General features: G+C 33.3%; 2 protein-coding genes across 7 annotated transcripts in view; one reads left to right on the plus strand and one right to left on the minus strand.

The window, feature by feature from the left end:
* The window catches only part of LOC144854881 (leucine-rich repeat-containing protein 49-like), a 21,481-nt gene extending 2,411 nt beyond the window's left edge, over positions 1–19,070 (minus strand). Inside the window, exons 1-16 of one of the 5 annotated variants that reach the window (XM_078712884.1) lie at positions 18,932–19,040; positions 18,432–18,512; positions 9,846–9,984; positions 9,035–9,235; positions 8,249–8,290; positions 7,252–7,360; positions 6,333–6,536; positions 5,268–5,478; positions 4,552–4,613; positions 3,840–3,987; positions 3,390–3,473; positions 3,011–3,159; positions 2,495–2,638; positions 2,055–2,259; positions 1,451–1,636; positions 950–1,201 (exon numbers count right to left, since the gene is read on the minus strand). In XM_078712884.1, coding sequence (XP_078569010.1) covers positions 950–1,201; positions 1,451–1,636; positions 2,055–2,259; positions 2,495–2,638; positions 3,011–3,159; positions 3,390–3,473; positions 3,840–3,987; positions 4,552–4,613; positions 5,268–5,478; positions 6,333–6,536; positions 7,252–7,360; positions 8,249–8,290; positions 9,035–9,235; positions 9,846–9,984; positions 18,432–18,512; positions 18,932–18,985 — 2,271 coding nt within the window. In that variant the 5' untranslated portion in view covers positions 18,986–19,040. Of the gene's footprint in view, positions 1–949; positions 1,202–1,450; positions 1,637–2,054; positions 2,260–2,494; positions 2,639–3,010; positions 3,160–3,389; positions 3,474–3,839; positions 3,988–4,551; positions 4,614–5,267; positions 5,479–6,332; positions 6,537–7,251; positions 7,361–8,248; positions 8,291–9,034; positions 9,236–9,845; positions 9,985–16,648; positions 16,926–18,431; positions 18,513–18,931 lie in introns of those variants that run through there. The other 4 variants (XM_078712887.1, XM_078712886.1, XM_078712885.1 and 1 more) reach the window with 4 other exon arrangements.
* LOC144854893 (galactose-1-phosphate uridylyltransferase-like) overlaps positions 18,983–24,556 on the plus strand; it is a 10,104-nt gene continuing 4,530 nt past the window's right edge. The window contains exons 1-4 of one of the 2 annotated variants that reach the window (XM_078712907.1): positions 18,983–19,001; positions 19,759–19,925; positions 23,401–23,476; positions 23,933–23,981. In XM_078712907.1, coding sequence (XP_078569033.1) covers positions 19,821–19,925; positions 23,401–23,476; positions 23,933–23,981 — 230 coding nt within the window. In that variant the 5' untranslated portion in view covers positions 18,983–19,001; positions 19,759–19,820. Of the gene's footprint in view, positions 19,002–19,086; positions 19,167–19,758; positions 19,926–23,400; positions 23,477–23,932; positions 23,982–24,556 lie in introns of those variants that run through there. The other variant, XM_078712906.1, reaches the window with a different exon arrangement.

Here is a 24,556-nt window from a genome sequence, read left to right on the forward strand (position 1 = left end):
AATAACATGACAAATTTTGAAATGAAAAAAGTAAAAGATAAAATTACAATTAATTTTTTTTTCCAGATATCTTAGAATATAGCAAGAACACATCTGGACCTAAACAATAAATATATTAAATACATATTAATATTCATTAACTAATTATAATCACCACTATTTGTCTGAATAAACTAAAAGAAATGACAGAAGTAACAACAAAATGAATTCAAAATGATTGTATTGTATTTTCATAAAACATACGGTATATATTTACAGATGAGTAAAACTATTCCGGTATTTCTAATTCGCAGATTCGGGGACGAGGTTTCACAGGACAAAATTATTAAATGAAATATATAATACAAAATATTCATATTTACAGATGAGCAAACAACGGACACTATCTCGGTATTTCTGAGTCGCGGTTTCGGGCCGAGATTTTACAGAACAGAAATATTAAATGAAATATATTTACAAAATATAACTGAATATTTATAACATATTTTACAGATGAGTAAAACTATCCCGGTATTTCTGAGTCACAGATTCGGGCCGAGATTTCACAGGACAAAAATATTAAATGAAATATATTTACAAAATATAACTCTTATATTTACAGATTCGTAAAACTATCCCCCGCCGGACATTATCCCGGTATTTCTGAGCTGCGGTTTCGGGGCCCTGTTTTTTACAACTTCAAATTGTGTTGAGCGGGTGTAAATGGCAATTAAGTTCATTTAATTTCTTTCTCCAGCTTAGTTCTAACTGTTGGATTGTGGCATGATTAACTGATGCTCGATATTTTAAATGTTGTTTATCATACATTCTCTAATACTTCTAAATTCCACTCCACAAATCAATTGTTAAGTTTATCGCTATTTCGCAATTTTTTGTCACATACCTACATCTACATAATGTTTAGTTAACGTATGTAAGAATGTATAAAGTACTGTACAGTATGTTGTACCTTTTCCATATTCTCAAGTGCTGCTTCTGAAAAGTACTGCAAACCAGCCTTAGCAAGGTGTTCAGGAGTGGCTTTTTGCTCTGTTACTAGCTGCTTTTTAGCCTTCAACTCAAGCTCAGTTAGGCCTTGAGTGTACTTGCGTGTTACGTCACCAAGTAGGCTTAGGCTCCTGTAGGATGGCAGTTGAGATGCAGACAGCTTACTGATTGGTGAAAAGAATCTACCTGCCTTTGCTATTAATTCTATTGTCACCTAAAAATATAGAAATATTTTCTTCAGAATAAACAGAAATCAGCATTTTATTATTGACAGGTAAGATTCAAAGTGATGTTAGTTGTGTGTGTACTTATCTGGATGAACCTAAAAATACCATTATTCTGATATAACATTCTGCAGTAGCAACTGTTATACAACCTTAGGCACCCTCTAGAAAAAATGGAACAGTCCTAACATCATTACAATGTTTACAATCTATATACTGATCTACAGTAAATAACCTACCTCTTCATCGTTTATTTTCTTTAGGTTGAAGTGTGATAACCTATAAAGTAGATAGAGCTTCCATAAAGTGAAGCTGGTTATTGGGTTGCCTTCTTTGGATATTGAGATGTTTTCAAGTCGTTTTAAACTTGTTAATGCATTCAGCTGCTGTAGCGTACATATATTACACTCGCTAAAGGTGACATTCTGAAAGAGATAACAGTTGGTTATAGTAATCTACTACAGTATTTTATCATGTCATCACACTTCAAAACACTGAAAGAGATTGATTTATAGTACATTGTTCTTTTTTTTTGTATCAAAATATGCAATCCCCCTCTTTTATTTACCACAAAAACAAACAAACAACCCATATTTAATTAGGGTGATCCATCCAGCAATTGCTGATCTTTAGGGACCCTGAGAGATTCACAGGACTTGAACCCAGGACCCTTGGAGTGGTAGCCAAGCATCATAACCACCAAGCCACAACTCCACTAAAAGGGAAGTGAAATTAAAGTTTGGTTCGCACTGCACTGTATGCACAATGTAAGTAATTTAACAACTAAGCATCAGTCGCTTTGATTGGTGGGAACCAAGCTTGTCTAACATCATTTAAACTTACTGAAACATTTGGAAATCTAATTCTAAGTTTGTGAAGATGTCTTGCAATCTTATCAAACTCAATAAACATAAAAGAAACATTGTTGACACCGCCAGCTGCTTGGATTCCCCAGTTCTTTTCTAAAGAATCCAACGATCCAGGTCCGTACAGATGAAGTGTGTCGCCCTCTAGTTCTGCTAAATGACAAAGGTCATTTTCAGGAGTGCTGTCACAAGAAAAAAAAACATATTTGTACAAGCTCAAACAAGGACTTATAAATCACTATACTATTTCCATATGGGTCAATTTTGCCTGTCTTCACAAAGAGATACTATCATGGATTTTACCATTAACTGATGGGGGTGTTTTATCTCTTCAAAGTTGTAGCACAGCCAATGTTGGTTTATCCAGTTAAGCTAGAGGAATGCAATCTCTTATTTTCATAATATTGAACATCTTACTTGGCTAATAGATCAGGAGTTGGAGCTCTAGAACGTCTTGAAGCGCTACTTGGTCTAGATATCTTGGCACTAGATGGCCTGCTTGGTCTGCTTGGTGGCTTGTGATGTATTAAATCCATTGATTTGTCTTGAGATTCTGCTGAGCTACAGAAGGAACATATTTTGTTATTTCTTCACAAAACCACATAATTTAATCGCAAATAATAAAATAAGAAATAGTGGGTTGAATTTGGCTATATGATCTGAAATATTGATAAAGCAAGACACCAAGTTATAATTTTGGTGCGTTTTTGCATGAATCATGTATATCGTCAATCACTATCAGCAATCACTATACTACAACACATTACCCTGTTGCTCCTTGTTTTATGGTTGAAAAAAAAAAGTTTTAAAATGTTATAAGGGTTGTACTATTAAAGGCAGATTATTGATAGCATGACGGACTAAAATAACTTGTTTCATATCTAATCAGCGGTGGGAGTGTAATTTCACTCTAGTACACTGTATGTGCCTTACCTTGGCCTACTTTTTATTGGAGTACCTTGCGTGCTACTGTCTCCACTGCTACACAGGGATTGTTGTAGACGTGATGTTTTAGCAATCGCTATGCCTTTTGTTATCTCCCACTGGCGTGCAGCATTCTTGATTGCGATTCTCCTTTTTTCCTAAAAACAAAGCATGGAGACGGTTGATTAGTATTAATAACCACTTCTTCAATCTTGATAGAAGTCTTAAGCTCTGTCCACACTATCAAACTAGTGACAAAAAAGTGTGATGTGCCCAAATATGGTAGTAATATGACATCAGCGTGTCCATATATGGGCACATCACATAATATTTGATAGTGTACATAGAGCTTTATAGAAAACAACAAAGACTTTCCACATGTATGTACCTTTAGAATCGCAACCTTATTGACCTCTCGTTTCTTTTCTTCTTCCTTCCGTGCTAATACACTGGCCATTCGTTTCTCTTCATCCTACAAAATAAAGTTTAAAGAATTAAACTTTTATTCAGAGTCAACTAGGTTTAAAATGAATAATAAGATACAGATAATGATACAAAGATAATGGTGATAATAATAATGATAATGAAAACTACTGTGAAATAGCTTTGTGTAAGGGAACTATTTAATTAGCTAAATTTAAAGTTTATTGGTTAGATGTTTTGCCTTAGCCTGATGTGATTGTACGGTGTACTCGGTACATGATAAGTGATTTTCGGGTGGGACTTAAACCCACAACCTCCAGATCACTAGCCTAACGTTCATACACCTAGACTAGGAACTGTCAACATGATAATTGCTAAGTAGCAGTGTAAATATTTAAAAAATAGATCAACATACGGTAATTCGTTTCATATCTAGTTGTTTTAGCTGGAATACATTCCGTAGAATCGTTTGTTTATAGTATGAATCATGTGACAGGGGGTTGCCATCCAATGATAATTCTGTAAGTGATGTACTATCACCAAGGCATGAGATGTCATCAAAACTGTACAAAAATAAGTTTAGAGTAAATAACACAAATTTACTAGAAAATTAATTATAATTAATATGCATAATTATATGCAAATAATACATACAAAAAATATGTTGGAAAAATCTATTTGTTTTAATAATAAATTAATAATTAAATTTAATGTAAATAAATTTAAATCAAAATAAAAAATTAAATAGTATTCTTTACACTGTGTATAAAAATAAATCAATCAATTATAGTAATAAACTGAACATAATAAGAGTGAACATAATAAGAGTGAACATAATAAGAGTGAACATAATCAGAGTGAACATAAGAAGAGTGAAAATAAAAAGACTAAACATAAGAAGAGTAAACATAAGAGTAAACATAATAAGAGTGAACATAATAAGAGTGAACAAAAAAGACTGAACATAACAAGAGTGAACATAAGAAGAGTGAACATAAAAAGACTGAACATAAGAAGAGTGAACATAAGAAGAGTAAACATAATAAGAGTCAACATAATAAGAGTGAACATTAAATGAATTCTTGTCTAGAGGACAAATGTGCTAAATCTACATACTGTATACTAACCTTGCAATACAGTTAAAGCTTAAAAAGAGTCTCTGAAGTGTGGGTAAATTGTCGACATCCTCCTGAAATAAAAAAAAAACATACACAATATCAGAGAAGAGAACTCTTTAACAACTCAACATATAACATAATAAATAGGTATTTCCAAAAACAGGAAATTGTAATAGAATTTCATTCATTCATTCACATGTATTTATCGTTTATAACCTTACAATTACAGCATATAATTGATGGCAAGGATCCTGCATTTAAGAAGTTTACAATTCTGTTTTTGCATGACCCTTTTACATAAAACATAAAAATAAAATACAACATAAATACAATAAAAGTAAGAAGATCTTTCCTATATACAATTTAGTGTTGTTGATCAGCATAAAGCGATTTGTGAAATCAGCACATAAAATATGGTTTTACCTAGTGAGATATATGCCAGAGAAGTTTGGTAAAACATCTGACTTAAGCTCTGTCTACACTATCAAACTTTTTGTGACAAAAAAATGTGATGTGCCCATAGACGGACATGATGATGTCATATCACTACCATATTTAAGCAAATCACTACCATATTTGGCACATCACATTTTTTTCTGTAAAACTAGTTTGATAGTGTAGACAGAGCTTAATTGACTTTAAATCACTGATGCAATTATTGGCATACAAAATGTTAAATGTTACATTCATTTATACAGAAAATTTTTAGTGATAATAAAACTAACAACAATTGTGATTTTATTTCTGCGCAAATTGAGTTCTGTTAAGGAATCCATTCCTAGGAGGTTCTGCACCGTTGTGATATTATTTCCAGCAAGATTCAAAACTCTTAATTCTTCTAAGTGGCCAAGGTTCTCAACATCTTGAATCTGGTTGCCATGAAGGTCAAGAACATCCAGCTTTAGCAGCGTATCTAGATTTTCTATTTTCTTTATTCTGAAAGACAAGAAGTTTAGTTTATGAATTTCAAGAATATGACAGTTGGACATGCTCTAGTGATTTAAGTTAAAGTGGAAACTGATTTGGCATACATTACTACATTTAGTCTATAACAATGAAATATAAACAAGGGTTACTGACAAGTAGAGATTGAAAGGAGAGATGAAATTCTAAATTGTTTGTTTATTGTTTTTACCACACACAAAGTACAATTAACTTAAGAAATAAAAATAACAATCAGTAATATATGTGTGGATGGAGTCCATAATAAGTTAAATAATAGAACTTTAAGGAATGGCCACCGGTTAAAATAAGAGTTACAGAAAAAAATAAATAAATTGACAGCATTAATTTAAAATGTTCAATTATAACCACATCAATTAACTAATGGTTAAAAGCAGGAGCAAGATTTTTAGGTTTCACAAACCAAAGACATAATAATGTGAGTGAGTGGCCAAGCGGTTAAGACAGTGGAACCGTACCTTGCCATATTAACATCGGCAAGGGTTCGAGCCTCACTCGCTCCATGGTTCTGGTGGTAGAACGAGTTTTCTCGGATAAGGACTATAAACCGTAGGTCCAGTGTACACATCTGGCTCATGTGCACCTAGTACATGTTCACCAGACGAGTAGGGGGTTAACCCAGAGTACTAGTACACACACAGCCTGTCACACACAGACACTTATCATAACTGATTAAGAGGGCCTCTTGATTGTCAGCATACGCTGTTTAGGGTCACCCTCTATAAATCAGGTGAAATGGAAATAACATTTTTTTTTAAATGGCACAGGTTGAATTCACTCCTCACAATGTGACAATTCCCTATATGTTTTTATCAGTCCCTTCTCACCTATTCTTTCCCAGCATCAAAACACGTAGTGACTTCAGACCATCAAGTCCCGATATCTCTTCAATTCTATTGTCATACAGATCAAGAAAGATGAGTCGCCGAAGGCTACTGACACGCTCTATGATGCTGATGGAATTGTGCTGAAAGTTGAGAAGACGTAAATTGTCCTCGCCCTCTAGAATTGGGCATGCTGTTAGCCGCCTCCTGCAAATTACAAATAAAATTCAACGCTAATTACGCAAAAAAAAAAAAAATATACGTACCGTTGAGTAAACTCCCTATTAAGGGGACACTTTCCCAACTCCTATTCAGCGTACACTCAAATTAAAGGGACCCTTTGCCTATAAATATACGTATTATTACTGTATTATACTCAAAATGTACCATTAAGTCTGTTTTAAAACACCCAACACACCCCTATCATTAAAGGAATATTCTTTGTTGGATCTCAAAGGTGTCCACTGGTTCTACTGTATTATGTCAACCAGATGAATGGTACAGTACAGTACATGGCAAGGCCCATAAATTCAATCACTTCTATTATAAATTTTAGTGTTGTTAAAGCTTGGTTCCCACTAGCGACGCAACGCAACGTAAGGAAACACACTTCCAATAATTATGTTTGCCCCCGCCTGCGTGAAATCAAACATGCTTGTCACACGTTAATGTTAGTAGCCGTAGACTTTGACCCTGTTCACCCGCATACTTATGAGAATGCGCTGTACTATGTTTTCCAGTGTCTTTTGTCTTGCGTTGTTGCGTGAAATCAAACGGATTTGATTTCCCATAGCGATGTTTTGCATCACTGTTGCGTCGTCGGTTCCCACTTGTGATTATGCAATACAGCACTTTGCGTCGATACGTAGCTGTGTTACGTAGCGTTCTAGTGGGAACCACGCTTAAAGGGAATTGAAATTACCTGTCTAGGTTTAATCTGTCTGGGTTGGTGCCTCTAACTTCTGGTGGCCTGTAGACGATGGCAACACCTGGTAATGAAGGGCTCTCGGAGAAGACCACCTTGTCAGCAACTAACATGATACAAACAAAACAAAATAGCTATAATGATGTATTCATATTTTCAATAGTTTTACAGAAAACATCATGTAATAACTTAAATGAATGTAATATGATTTTAATACACAATGTTAGTGATATGATGATCATAATTTACTGATGAAAAGAATAATGATCATAATAATGATGAATATTACAATAAATTAAAATGTGATGATGAGGATGTTGTCTATAATATTATTATAAATGTTCATATAATGGTGATGATGTAGTCAATAATAATTATATTTGAATAAACATTGATGATGAATTTTAGGATTATTTTTGTTGGTAATGATAACAGCGATTTAAAGATAGACTAATACTTAATACTAGTTTTAAAAACATGCACAACAAATGACTGTAAATATATAATTTTGCATGCACAATCACTATAAATATCATATTAATAATTTGAATTTCTACCATGATACAGACAGCAAAAAATGTGTTATTTGCATGAGAACATCAACAGAAGAATATTGTATACAAATATTTCTACAAAACCACTATACAGTACTGTAGCGCCTAACTAACTCTCAACACCAAATACTCGATACTTGCAGGTGATGTAATCATGTGACCCTAATTGGTTTGAAGATACAGTATGTATGATCATCACATTACGCAACTTCTAATATTAACTTTTTAGTTGTAATAAATAAACATCATTGTCTTCGGTAAAAGAAATTTAGTCTGTAAGGCCTTGCCCACCTCTGACCGCCCCTACGTACCAAAGTAGCACAGGGTGTATTAATAAGCAGCGGCAGAACACAAGAATCATTAATGTAAAAGAAACATTAGAACACAAGAGGATGTATTATTTATATGACATCAATATTATTTAGCTGTTGATTGGATACCTGATGTCACATGGTTTGATGGCAGTGGTGAGCTACTGCTATCTGTTGAAAGATAAACCATCAAAGAAAAAGAACATTGTTTTAACAGAAAAGCATACAGTATATACAAGAGTGTTCAGTAGATGCGTCGATAAAATATAAGATGAGTGAGTCTTAAACCTATCTGCACAATTTGAGTGGAATCTGACGAGCGGTTTTAAAAGACAGTGGAACTGTAATTACGTAGCCATGACATCGGCAAGGGTTTGAGGCTCACACACTCCATGGTTCTGGTGGTAGAACGAGTCTTCTCGGATAAAGACTATAACCCGTAGGTCTAGTGTACACATGTGCACTTTAAAGAACCTAGTACATCTTTCGAGTCGAGTAGGGGTTCCCCCGGTGAACTAGTTCACACACAACCACTGATCACAACTGGGCCCTCTGGGAGACCAGTCATTGACTGAAAAGGTCACGCACAGTATAAATAAATAATAACAAACATTCATTCAGTGAAAGATATATAATTATGTTTTATACAGTATATGCAGATGTGTCAATTATATCATTGCCTGGGTAATTGATTATTACTACATTTTTGACTGATTGTAATTGTATTGTATTGTAAACTTTTCATCTATTTTTGTACAGCGCTTTAGTCTCTGGGAAAATCGAAATTAAAATAATAATATTAATTAAATATTCTGTTCATTCTCACCATTCTTCCTGCAAACTTTCTATTTTTCAATTATATTCAAAACAAAATATCAGAAATTAATAAAAATAACTACTAACTGTTTATCTCACCATGGGTATTATGAACGGATTTCTGTGACCTAGAGACTAAGGTGGCGCTCTGTACCTGTCTCGTTGACTGACCGTAAGGGTTTTCTTCTTGCGATGATGCATTAGAGTACGGGTTTGCCAGATCCGTCAGTTGAGTGGCATAGGCTGTCGGTGTATGGTGTACTTGCCGGTTACGATGGGTACCACGTGAGTTTACAGATCCTAAGCAACAGTTGCGTATAAAGTGTTATGAGGTTAAGTGTTATGAGGGAAGAGTGTTTATATTATTCTTTTTGAAAAGCATATTATTTTTTAATGATACATAAGCATATTATAAATTTTTGGGTGTTTAAATATTTAACTACCAATAATTAGGGAGTTTTCACTTTACAACGACCAACAATCAAAGTATGTCATGTTAATTCACTCTGCGTATGCAGGTAGACGTGTTAACACGCTCCCCACCTTAACACAGTTTCGAGGTCCAAACAACAACCAACCAAATATCGATAGACCTAGTTGGGTCGTCGGTCGTTGTAAAACGAAATCTCCCTATTATTTAATTGAATCACAATGCAACTCACAGGCTGATGCATGGTAAAGAGAAAAATATATTGTTGGCCCCTTATTAGGGCTCTACTGTTATTGATAGAAGTCAATTACTATGCGGCTAAGGAATTAGTTCTAATACAGTAATAATGTTAGTAGAATTAAATTAATTGTTAAATTTCATGCAAACTAGTTCATATCAAACATACTACTAGATGAAATAAAAAATAGACGATATTTTTGTTATATAAATTTTAATGACATTCAAACATGCAATCCTTACCACCATAAACCGTTACTAGATTTTTGTCTGAGAAACTGTCAACACTTCCGTATGTGTGACTTTGGCGTCGGAGATGACCTCCGAACTCCGACCCACGATATGCATTATTATAGTCCCTTGCCAATCGGAAGTCTGGATTCTAAATAAAATTAAGAAAAATAATAATATTTGTTATTTCATTGATTTATCATGATATTGCTTAAGAAATTAAGAAAGTTTCATCACTTCCAGAGTGATTTTTTGTGGTTGTAATTATAATTATCCTGAAGTTTTAGTTTTACTGGAAACTGGAAGAATTTGTAGGACATCTTATGGCAGACTGCCATGATCAAAACAACATGAGGCAATATTTAACTCTTTTCAAAAAGTGTACAAAGTTCTACAGCATGCACTGTAAGCTATGTACACGGGACAGATTTGCACCTCGCCTACAATTAGTACAAGGACCAATCAATATAGGACTTCAGAAAGACTCAAACCCACGCCTCTCAATGCTAGTTGGTGATTTTCATTCAAACGTTATAATTTTAGTATCTAAGGAAAATGCATAACATTTATTTATGTATTGCATCTATTTTAGTTTTGGTAATTAGCGTCTTAATTCAATTAATTTAGCTTAGGCTTTCCATTTTACATCTGAAAGGAAAAAAAGTTATAAAAGTGCAACTGCAACCTCATTTCAACTGTGTCATGTGCAGAAATGTTACAAAATGTAAACCAACAGAAATCAGACACTCAAATTTCATATGAATGGTAATGAATGATATCATATCAATAAATTAAAACACAAAGTGCAACTTTCATTCCTAAATATGGTAATGATATGTCCAAATATGGTAATGATATGTCCAAATATGGTAGCGATATGTCCAAATGGTAGTGATATGTCCAAATATGGTAGTAATATGACATTATCATGTCCATATATGGGGCACATCACATTTTGTTGCTACATAAAGTTTTATAGTGTAGACAGAGCTTTAAAAAAGAAATATTTGAATGTTTACTTGTGGCTGTAGTCAAGTATATGATGTAAAGTATCCACCGTCATCATGTTTCAATTATAATATCAAGTTGGAATTTATTCAGGTTTATTTGAGAAAAAAGGTTTAAAATCAATAAACAGAGAGTGAATTAAGTAAGGACAGAATGTAATTGTTGAATGCATATTTAAGTCACATACATTTCAATCAAAGAAGTGCTACACAGTCAAATAAAAGTACAGTAGAATCTCTATTATTAATGGGACAAATTATGACCTAACAGAATGAGGAGTTTGGTGCATAGTGTCTGTGGTTTGACATAATTGTGACCAAACAGAGTGTCCCTTTAATAGGAGCTGGATGTATAGTGTTGGACTATATATTACCTCAGGCCCTTTCCAAAGGAAAGTGTTCCCTTAATATGGGTGTTTCCTGAATAGAGGTTGAATGTAATTTTAAAAACTATATATGTTTTCCCTAAATAAGAGGTTGGATGTAGTGTATTTCACCTCTTTCCTTTCAAAGTCGAATTATACAGCAAGACTTATTCAACCATCAGGGATATCATTATTATTATAAAATTATAATATCATATGTCTGCAATAATGAAAGATAAGAAAATCATTCAACAACAAGTATTGATTATTAATAATAATAATAATCAGAATATTTATAAACATGTTAATACAGAAACAAACACTGTTGTTATAATATAAGAATAGCACACCTGAATCAAGATAACAGTAACTTACATTGCGTGAAACACCAGAAGGAACCCCAGAAGGACTGATGTTCGCCCCTATTAAACTTAGGGCTGATTTTAGTGTCTGTTTAAACAAAGGTACAGTTTTCATTAAATGTCATTTTAACAATTTAAAGAATAGTAATTTAAAAAGAAACAATATAAAATTAGCAAATAAATAATTCAAAACATTTTAAACTATTATGTTACATACAATTTTTTTTTTCCAATTTCCAATTCAGTTATTACAGTTAAAAAAACTTGGTAGAAGGAACTGGCTATCAGTATAGTATTTATTGTGGTATGTAAAAGTTGTCATAGTTTTTTATGACTTTCTTTTAAACTTTGACAAACAACCTCTTGGGAGATTATTTTAGCACAAGATTTGCAATAAACAATCTGAAAGAAAATTCTTTTACAATTATATTATAATAAAACTACAGATAAAAATTCCTTAAAAACAGTAAATGCATTTAAAAAGTTGAATTAATTGAAAAATTGGGTGAAATTGTTTGGTGTAAAGAAATTAAGTTAAAAGTAGCAAGCATCTGAAAGCATGTTTGATTGAAGTTTTAATATTGGTTAAATATTACAGAACAAAACTAAGCATAAAGCAGGCTGGCCTATTAAAAAGTGAGCCAGATCCAAAAATGTGTGCCAGCAAAATTTCCTGGGGTTGTGGTAACTTATACCCATTACACGACCTTGCAAAACTCTTAAATTTACACACACCGGGGCGTCAACACCAAAGTTTTGAATGGTGTGATCCAGAGTGAGTAAACTCAGAGTTTTTCTCCTGAAATAGGTATACTCTACTGCAAGTACAAAAGATACATTTTAAACTTCTGCATGCTTTCCTGATCTACAGTATTACAGGGCAAGATGCACCCCTTTAACCAACTCCTATTATTCATAGCACAAACAAATCCTAAAACACGACAACCTAACTGACATACTATAATTTAATAGAACACACATTAACACAACAGACAACAGCAAATGCATGAATAATACTGTGACATGGGCTTTGTTTGTCTATTACTTTATACTGTTGACACTGTCAAGAAAGGCTAATTGCCAGGCCAGTTTGATCAAATAATTACCATTTAACGTAAAGTAAATTTAATAAAAAGGAAATATAACCAAGATACTCAGCAGACAACAATTAGTAAATTGAATTATTTTATTGTTATATAATGTGGATATAAATTAAGTTTGCTTATTAATCAATTATGTTGGTATGTACGGTATGATTGACAGAATATGACGTAGAGCTTGACACAATGTGGCATAATTATTAATATTCTGTCTGTCTACTCTGCCTGTTTGTCTATCTTTTTTAACACAACTAAACGATTATCAAATCAAGAATTAATTTAGTAAAAGTTTACTTTGCAATGAACGAAAAGATGAACTTGAATTGGGAGAATATTTTTTAAAAATTTAAAAACCTAGGCTTCGTCTCATTGAATATAAGTAACCAAGGCAAATCTAACAACATGACACTGAGCTTGCCTTGTCAACATAGGAACTCGTAACAGTCCTTTGATCTTATGTCTGGCTGCAACTAATACCAACAGTACTGTACTATGTACATGTTCTATGTGTCATGCGGTGTCTGTGGGAACATGAAACAGATCGTTTTGCAGCCACAGATAAACCCTTGATAACAGACTTCAAACTCGAAAATATTCTCCACAATTAACGATTAACGTAAATTATAGTATATTTGAAGAGAGACCTTTTACTTTTACAGAATTCATAGGATATTAAATATTATAATAATTTCAACATTTACTATTTCATAGAAGAATATGTATCTTTACTTGCAGGTTAATACACGAAATTAAGAAAAAAATATTTATCTTTTAAAATGACCATAAATATTTCTATTCCAAATAATCTAACCTGAGCTTCAATTCATAGCATCATTTTCTATAAAATAAAATGTTTAATGCATCACCATGGTAACTAATGACTTCCTAATGTGACTTAAGAATATCTTTTACTATACAAAAGAAATACATTATGGTTGGAAGTTCACATCTAAGTCCATAGCATAATTATTCATTTAGCCTTGTGGGTAAATGACAATCACCTTATAATGTCCATTAAAAATTGTTGATTAAACTGCTGATCAATCTATAGAACATACCCCAAGTTTTTGTCTTTTTATGTTAGTATTCCTTTCAGCTATGTCTGAAACTATCGAACTAGTTTGACAAAAAAAGTGTGATGTACCCAAATATGGTAGTGATGTGACATCATCATGTCCATATATGGGCACATCACATTTTTTTGTCACATAAAGTTTGATAGTGTAGACAGAGCTTTACTATCAGTGCCACTATAGTCAACGTTTTCAAGTATTATACGAAATGCCATGTGTGCCAAAATATTGATCTCTTTACCATTTACTTGAAGTACCATCTAGAACCTAAATCAATCTGTTATGTTTTTTGCTAAGGTCTATGCTACACTGCCAAATTTAATTCCTTGTTTCTCTGGGAACACTTTAATGAGTTCAGTTTCATTTTGACCTATTTTTATTTCCAAGTAAATGGTTGTAAAGCATTTGAAACAATATTTAACCAGATTCTTATTTTTTTGGCACATAAACATCCTCCCTCCCTCTCCCAAAACTCAGAATAGCGAGATGAATATTGCCAATTTTGTAATGATATATCCAGGCCTATGTGCCATTTTATAAACATAATACTGTAATAAATTCTTTGATAATATGTTTGAAGTAGGCTGAATGATCGTGGGCCGAGTGGGCCGAGTGGTCCCAGGCCCAAACACAGTACATCTGATCTAAACGTCAATAAATAGTGCCTATCATGACAGCTATGCCTTATTCTTTACTATGACAAAATCAATAATTAGAATCTCAATGAAATAGAAATAAAATTGATTGTTGATCTTATTAAGACATCAATTACAATGGTGTGTATTCTTATACAAGGTCATGTGACTAGATCATCAGTACTGTCAAGATTCGACACTATACTTTGATTTGTGCCTATATTATGTACTGTGTGAATATAAGTCAAAATAAATTTGATAATCTACAGCAATGTCATTTAAATAAGTATGTTTTTATACCCAATTTTCAATACAAAAATGTTACAAAATATAACATACAGGTATTTAACAAATAAATTGTTATGAACATGTGAAAATATATGTATTACACCAGTGTAAAATTGCGGGGAAACATTTAAAGGGAAAGTTACTGTGTCTTATTAGAATTTTGATACGTTTTGCTTTTTCTGTGGAAATGTTGTTTTTCTGACACAAAATTAGCACTGGCATGTACTGTACATCTCAGGGCAAGAGACAAGTGGAAAGACCAAAAGAAAAACTTGGAATTTGGAAAAGAACATAAGCTACTGTAGGGTAAGGACGTGGGCAAGTCATTTAGGCAAGTCATAAGGCCAGACAGGGAAGTGTGTAAGTGTTGTATAAATACACAATACTGTAATTGTGATGAATTTTGGTACCGCAGCATCTTATTATGACTTTATGTACCATCACCATGGAAATAGACCACCGTGATTGTCTTAATTTAGATCTTAACTGACTATTCAAACAAAATCAATGAAGAATAATTAATGTAATCAATACATACTACTACTACTGGCAGTAAACGAAGAAAAAGACCTTGGTGTTATCTTCACTAGCGACTGCAAGCCAAGCCGACAGTGTGCTGCAGCAGCAGCTAGAGCGACGAATAGTATGAGAACTGTCAAAAGAACATTCAAAAATATTGACAAAGAAAGTTTTCAGGTCATGTACAAGGCATACATCCGTCCACATATGGAATACTGTATACAGTCCTGGTCTCCTTACTATAACAAAGACAAAGAAATCTTGGAGAAGGTGCAGAGAAGAGCTACAAAGATGGTTAAGTCAATAAGTGATCTACCATATGATAAAAGGTTAGAATATCTTGATCTTCAACCATTAGAGACAAGAAGACTACGAGGAGATTTGATTGAAGCTTTCAAAATTTTGAAAGGCTTTGAGGATATTGACCCAAAAGATTTATTTAAATTGTCTCACAACATCAGAACCAGGGGACACAGCTTAAAACTATATCGTCCAAAACTTAGAGGAAATCTTATGTGCAGGGTCAACTTTTTTACCATCAGAGTCATACATCACTGGAATTCTCTGCCTAAATATGTAATACAAGCCTCTTCAGTGAACATCTTTAAGTCTAGACTTGACAACTATTTTCGGCTAGAAATGGAATCTAATAGGCACTAGCCTAAACTATTTCCATCAAACATTAAGTGTAAGTGTAAGTGTACTAATAGCTGTATGGTGGTGGTAATCAATAATTGTAGCACAGGAATGCAGTAGTTAAATTCTTGTAATGTAATAAAAAAAAATTATCCATGCCATTTGATTGGTTTTTTCATCACAGTGGCATGCATTAGTTTCTCTCATTTTAATGATTGAACTTGTACAGGCACAGCTTTTTGTAAACGCTTTGAAAATTTGTGCGAAACGCTAGTTTTGTGAATGATGTAATAGTACTGTACAGTATACCCATTCAAACACCAACTTGTAGTGTCTATCTATTACTGCTCTACTACACGGTCAAATTCTAAGAGAATATTTTTAAGTTCTCTGTAACTTGTACTGTATATATTAAAAATAATAACTAAATAAACTGCACTAAACTTTTAAATAATCAACCAACCTACAGTACAATATGTTTGGCTGGTACCATTCCTTAAAATCTTAGTTCTGGGTTTAAATCGTCACTCAATCACAGTAAAGCTCTGTCTACACTATCAAACTTTATGTGACAACAAAATGTGATGTGCCCATGGACTTAATGATGTCATATCACTACCATATTTGGACATATCACTACCATATTTGGGCACATCATACTTTTTTTGTTGAACTAGTTTGATAGTGTAGACAGAGCTTAAGTCTACAGGGATTGGCCAACAAAAGTTCAACTGATCAAGGTACAGTACACTGCAACAGGTCTTGGAGTCTTTGAAAAAAATACAACTAACTTTTTGGCTTGAAATGAAAACAAAAATGTTACAACTTACAGGAGAAATAACTGGCAAGGAGAGGGATGGTTTAACCGTCATTCGTGGATTCATCATCCATTCCTTAACTGCAGCATTCATTGGTTCGTGCAGGGCAACATTCTGCCAATTACCCAACTCTCTTACCATACTATCCTGTTAATTACTTCATTGTCAAACACCAGTATCTCTAGTGTATCATTATCACCAGATAGCTGTGTAGTGTACCAACGCTATGAAGCCACAGAACTTTTTATTATAGATCACTGCATGTTTCAAAGCTAATAATACCATATTCAGACTGTTCCATTACTGGATAGGGAGGTCAGATAATAATGCTGACATGGCAACAGTGATAAACAAATCCTAAGGTCTTAAGGATGTTGTATAAATAGCATTTATTTTACCCATGGTAAAAAATAGCTTGTTTACAGTATGTCATTACAGTATGTCCTTGATTTAGCATAATGTATAGGAAGATACATAAAGGAACATCACTTAATGGCTTAATTGCAATATTTACTATAGAGTATTGACCGATTGATTAGTGTGCGAAGCCTGCCCTTTCAAAGTAATACAATATTTTAAAATACAATTAAGTAATCCACTTTATACTAAACAGTAGTAGACGATCTTGCGATTTTAAATAATGATTTTATTTTACTTTATAATAATATGTTCTTACTGTACTTTGTTTTTGGCATACATATTGTGTATTTGTTTGGCTTAGTTATTATTTTATGTGTTTATTTTTTTTCTGAAATATTAGACTTGACTTTAGAATAAAATTTATAAACACTCTGAAATCAATGTAAAAGTCTATAAATGTTTTCAGCACACACAAAATGAAGCTAAAACAGAGGTTTTTACTGTAGTCTTACTGTATTTTAAACCTAAATATGTCATTGTAACCAAGTAATAAACGTAAACAATTACTACAATTATTGCACCTTACCCGAAATACCACAACAACAGAATTTTCTGTAAAGGTTTTGGCTGACTGATTTTGGGGCACTTTATGAATAAACAAAGATAAATATTTTGAATTCAGTTGGTATTATACTGGGATTATATCATGAGAATGTATACAATAATTATTTTGTTTAAAACGGATGTCAATCTTACTTCAGTCACATATTTTCATTTTGCAGTGAATAATATAAATTCACTTCTATTACACCTACTTACCATGTGGGTTTGTTTAGGTTCAGATATTGGGCATAGAATAGAAATATACAGAATAAGGCAATAAAAATAAAAAAAAGAATATCTGAGTGGGGTTAATATACTTGTCAATTGTATGACTCCACTATACAACCCCCCCCCCCCCCCCCGGGAGATAATTATTGATGCAGAGGTATGTCAAAAAACCTAGATAGTGTGTTAATGTTTGCCACCCACCATATTATGAACAACATGGTCACAATGCATCAAAAAGTGATGCATCATGGTCACCTAAAGGTAAGTCACTTTTTGCTGGGGAGCTCTTGGTAGTCATTAGGTACGGCAAACATTGGACAAATGATGCACCTCTCCCGGGGGTTGTATAGTGGGTCATACAATTGACAAGTACATAGTGATGGTATATATATGTGTATGTGTTGAAAATGTTGTTCAGAAATAAGGATTCCATATACTGTACTGTATTAATACATCCCGACACAAACATTTTAAAATGAAATGAAGTGCTAACAGAGGTGCGTATGTGCTAGAACACGGAAAGTCAGATATCTGAGTTTTTACTAACTATAATTAAACAGTAAGTATAAATATTTGATAAGAAGTAGACATTTAATATTCTAACCTGTCTATTTGTAAAGTTGGGTTTTTCATTGATCGCTGATGCAGTTGCTTGCAAACTAAACTGAACACCAAATGGTGAACCCTATCATTGAATTAAAACAAAAGAAATTTAAAAAAAGAAATTAATATTTAAAAGAACAAAATCATAAAATAATATTATTAAAATTTAATAAATATGACACTCGCAACCTACAGTTTGGTAGGATAGATTTACTCTGTTCTGTTGGCAAACAATAATAAAAGTTTAAGCCTCCTCCTGGTAGGCCTACGCCCTAGCTGCTAGAGAGAAGCACACACAGCAGCACAAGGCAGGGACTGGGATGGCATGGTATGGTGCAGAGAGAGAGGCCTAGCCTAGTAGTAGGCCTAGAGGCTAGGCGCTAGCTAGCTAGGCTAGGCCTAGGCCTAGGCCTAGTTAGGGCCGGCTCGCTACGCTAGCCTCAAAAGTCGCCTGAAGATTTATTAACTTTGTTTGAATATACTAACGAGAGTATACAGTACCTCTTTTGTATTAGAGATTGTTGCTTTAAGCTTTGCACGGCCGTATGGATTCATAATTCATAGTTTTACAGTAAAACGAAAATCATTTTCTTTTCACTTGTGTAACAGCGCCATATTTGAAACCTGTAGCAACCTGGCTGAATTATAGAGGGGGTACTCATATTTCACAATACATGTGATGAGTTGTTAATAACAAACACTTTTGTAATCATGTCTTCAATTTTTAATCCTAAAGGTTTGCTTTCGTTTAGTAGATTTGCCTTAATGTCAGGATTTAATCAGTTTTAGGAAGTATTAAAGTCTAGACTCCTAGCTAGTTAGGGAAACTAGGCCTAACTGTCTATCGTCAGAAAACATCAAATCAGCAGTGTCGCTGGTCCAGCCTCTATCTATTATATTACTGTACTATAGTCTATATTATTAGGCCTGCTGAGTGAAGGGTGTCCATCCAGGGTAGCTATTTATATAGTACTGTAGCCTAGACTATAGTGTGCAATGGTATGATAATGAAATTGTATAATAATTTTACTATAGTAAATATATATAAAGCCCTTTCCGCATACATCTATATTGCCATATTTGCAGTACGGTGAATTGTGGTGGACCATAAAACTAAATATGCATTAGCGGCCACTAGGTAGTAATATACCTTGTCACTGATTGAATCCAGGTTAAAATGATGTCATACCATTACCAACCACCCAATCCCCCTCCACAACAGACCTTTTTGATTGAAATTGGCTGCCATGCCACATGATTCACTCGCTAATTTTCAGCAGCATGCACTTTGTTACCGTTATAAAGAAACATGACACTTCTCTTTTCAGAGCACCAGCATATACGGTTCAACCCTTTGAAAGGAGAATGGGTTCTAGTCTCAGCACACCGTATGAAACGACCTTGGAAAGGCCAAGTAGAAAAGCCATCCGAGGAAGTAGCGAGGCACGATCCAAAGAATCCATTGTGTCCAGGCGCTACAAGACCTAATGGAAAGGTACAGTACGCACCATATAATTCAAGTTTTGGGGGAAAGTTTCAAGTTTTTAGGATAGTAATTGGTTATCCGCACTTGGCGGATAACACCTTGTTACTGTCAGGATCTTTTTTTTTTTTTTTAGTTAACCGCACTTGGCGGATAACCCCTTGTTATTGTCAGGCCTAGATCTTTTTTTTTTTATCTTATTCTTCTTTTGTGTCACGTGTATCTCTGATTCTTATCATTACATTACATCGTATAACTTTGTCAGAAGATTCATCTATGCTACATTGTATATAACATATACAGTGTACAATATTTTGTAAATACTGTTATAATACCGCAATGACAGTATTCAGCACTGTAAACGTATGTAATTCATGTCATAGGATGGCATAATAATTGTTGACGTTCATATAGTTTAACGTATGTGCATGTTGCGTGTCCGTGGATAAAATGAACTCGGCAAAGTGACGAGTTCAAATCTAGTATTATTATTATCATTATCATTATTATATTGTTTGAAGGTTTGCATGGCGAAATCAAATGTTTATAAGTTATGTTAGTTCTGAAAAGAACTGTTGAGTTTCTTGACGTTTCGATCAATATGCTTTGATCATTCTCACTCCTGACTCCTAACATACGTGGTGTACCGCAAACTTATATCAACATTATCATTTTTGTTATTTATTATGCTATCATTCAAATACTGTATAATAATCGTCCTGACAGTTCAAAATAAATCTCCAATCAATAGTTAAATTACTATGGAATTGTAATTGAACGCCTTTTTTATTTTTTAATGTGTGTTTGAACTATATTGCAGTCATTATAAAAACGCAACCATTTTTTAAAGTTTCGCTTTAATAGTGATCATTGCTTTCACTGTTGTCACAACTGCTTCGTTGACTGTCCTGAGATACATTACGTGTCAAGGCTCAGTTTACACGCCTTAAAGAAAAATATTTAAAAATTTGAGTAAATTTCCAAAAGTGATGCAAAAAAAATAAAAAAGCTTCTCTATACTTATATAAAATAATATTTACTATGTTATAAATTGTCGTTAACGGTTATCAACGATACTTTTTTTAAACATCAAAATTCATTAGAAAAAAAACAATACCACCTACTGTACCTCGTATAATCGGATACGGGATACATTATTTTTTTCGTCTATAGTTACCAATTCGATCATTCGAATAAGGGGGTTCTAAACAAAAAAAAAAAAGTAAGTATAGGCATCAGTCATTTTTCCAATACCAATTAAAACTTTCTTACCAATCATAATGAGGTCAGCAATTACAATTATTATGCGCATGTCACCAAGTTAAAAATGCGCATGTACATGGTTACCATACGGAATTAGCGTTTTCTGATTGGCCAAACTATTGTACAGTATTTGTTTGGCACTAAATAAACGAAAAACACAGGCTTTGTTGTCCATCATCCATTCTATTAGGGATAATACAATGCTCTAGTTTATGTTGTGCGCAATTAGGGCTAATTGTTTAGCTACAACTAAGCTTTTGAATTTTTTTTTTTCTAGACTGGAAAACAAAGCTCTCATGCTTTCGAATTTAGTTTGTTTTTTTTTACCAAAGAAAACCAACATAGCCTGATTTTTTTTATTTATTTCCCTGCATGAAGATACAGATGGGGGTGTGAATGTACCCCCTACCCCCATGCACTCTCCAGCCAGCCCTTTTGAATACTGTAGTGCGAACATTAGTTCTATTTAGTTTGCTGTAAAAATGAATACATATTATATTATTGGTTAATCCTTTATATAGTTCCGCATTAAGATTTTTTGCACCTCCCCAGGTTGAAACATTTGTGTTTTTAGCATGTCACATGAGTTATGTTGCATGGGACCAACGGCTTAACGTCTCTTTCGGAAGCTGATGTTTTATTAATTTGTATTCTGGTCTACATTTCAGCCAAAAATTAAACTGGGATTGAACCTATCCACCGTATATAACAATTTCTTACCTGAAATATAAGACGCAATTCAATTGAGATTCACTTCAAAAATGACTTCACTCTCTTTCATGCTTGTCTTTTATATCGTTTAAAATGTTTATTATATTAAATTCAATTTATTTTATTGCAAAATGTTGTTGTATGAAATATTTAATTTAAATAAATTAATATTAACAAGCATATTTAATTTGTCTACTTAAAGGTTAGTTTTTATCACATTTTAGGTCATTTAATTAAATTATGGTTAAATATACAAATTAATAATGTATATAAAATATTAATCATTTACGAAAACAGAACTATTTAATTATTTAAGAAAAAAAGCATAATCAATTAACCCTTAAATGTTAGATTTTATCACCTTTTAAGTTACATCATTTAAATCTGACTAAATAATACAAATTAATAATGTATTTAAAAAATACTATCAATAATTTATAAAATCATCATTTAATAACATAATGTATTGCATTATAAATACGTATTAATAAACTATATATATATGTTTTAATTATTATTTAGTTTTAATTTATTTTCCTTCCTGATGATTTTTTTTACAAAAATATTAAATCCCAACACAGTGTGTCTATTACACCTTTACTTTTACATTACTATTATCATGAGCTAACAACATAAAAACTGTTGCTTTCTGTCAAATAAAATAGTAAGTTTTCGAAAGCCCAACGTATGACGTAAGAGACCGTATGTAAATTACTTACAATACAATGTCAGAAATTCAAAATAATACAACACATAAAAAACAAAAATTTAATTATATTGTATATATAATTTTTATGCTTTTCTGAGTTTCTTTGATTATTCTTAAGGATGTATTGTCCCTTGAAACACAAAAAAATGAAGGTCAAAATATTCTAAATTTAAATTGGCCATATCAAAGTAATATTAAAGTTATTCACTTTAAGTCGAAAATTAGAGCCAAACGCAACAAGTTTACGTAATTAACAGGTAAATTAGTTGGATTACATTTCGTCTGGAAAATCGTCGCGAGCGAAAGTAAACAAAGATTTTAAACCACGAGTACGCATTATGCATATGCTAATTAGGATTGTTTACAACTCGTTACGGTTGAGAAGGTATTTTCACAGAGATCGTGAGGAAGTTTTATGATTATGCATACAGAGAGTAGCCAAACAAGCGCATTTCATTATGGGATATGTTTTGATGGAAACAAAAAAACGTCTGTATTTCAGTTAAATGATTTTTTTTTCGACAAATTTTTGGTGATAGTTAATAACTATTATGATACTTCAAAATGACCCACCTTTTTTCGAAATCTGTTATTTTTTATTTTTTTGGAATTAGTCAAAGGGACAATACATCTTTAAGTTAGGTACAATTCAGCACTGTAAACGTATGTAATTAATGTCATAGGATGGCATAGTAATTGTCGACGTTCATATAGTTTAGCGTATGTGCATGTTGCATGTCCGCGGATAACCCGAATTCGTCAAAGTGACGAGTTCAAATCTAGTTATATATTATTTCTCCTTAGGTGAATCCAGATTATACTAGTACATTTGTGTTTGATAATGACTTCCCAGCATTGCTAAAGAATACTGTTGAGCCAGGTAAATTGATCACACTATATCTTTATCACCCTATTCTCTAAAGTAATACTAATAAATACTTCGTTCTCTCTGCCGCATCCCACAGCGAGCACAAACTCGGCAATTACAGGATGGATAAACTCTTTTATATTTATTTTTTAATTATAATTTATCGTGCTCCCTAAGTCTCATTTTAGGCTTAGGGAGTGGAGTTGAAAGAGTACCTTGAACCCTGTACCATGGGATTGGAAGGCAAGCACGTTAACCACCAAGCTACAGCTCCACTACTAAATACTAATTTGGAAAAGCATGGTTTGGCTTAGTTCGCACACAGCATGTCGAAATCAGTTTCTCATTCACCCAGCCAGCTAGTGAGGGACCATTACTTTGTGTTGTCTCATACTTCACCTTTACTTTTTCTATCATTACTCCATTGACCTGTTTTATTAGAATTGACACAATTTTATCTTTTCACAGGAGAACCTGAGCATCCACTTCTGAAGGCTGCATCAGCAGAGGGAACATGGTAATATAATTAAGCAATGGTTTAACGGCTAGAGCGCTCACTGGCTAAACCCAGGAGCCCTGGAGCTGCTTATGGGGCCCATGAGCAGTTCCCAGAGGAAAAATCAGGCACTAATATATGCTGAAAAGGCAAAAAACGCCCGAGGCCTCCAGCGTTAGAACTTGGAGGGCCACTTATGTTTCCTAAACCAGGGGCCTCAGGCCTCTATGTTACGCCCCTGGACTTAAGCCAGTTGTAAAACTGTTTTCATTTCTTAAAGCCCCCTTCCCTACGTTTTTTAGATCTAATTTAAGATCACAAACTATATTTAATGTAAAAATAATACTATATGGTCCTATTGCGATAACTTTTTTCGTCTTTAAACGGTTAAAAATAAGTCGATTCTAATAATTATAGCGGTCCGCTATAAATCCCAAAATGCATTGCGCGCGGATTGATATTTTTGTTTTTCACCTGTAACTTGCCCACTTTTCGATCGATCGTGCCGGCCAAAACAAATGGAAGACTCCTAACTTTTCAGCGAAAATACCAGGTTTTCCCCAATTTGTATCAACGGAGTCTGGCAAAAATAGAAA

This window comes from Antedon bifida, chromosome 10, assembly GCF_963402885.1.
Source record: "Antedon bifida chromosome 10, ecAntBifi1.1, whole genome shotgun sequence".
Classification (NCBI taxonomy): Eukaryota; Metazoa; Echinodermata; class Crinoidea; order Comatulida; family Antedonidae; genus Antedon; species Antedon bifida.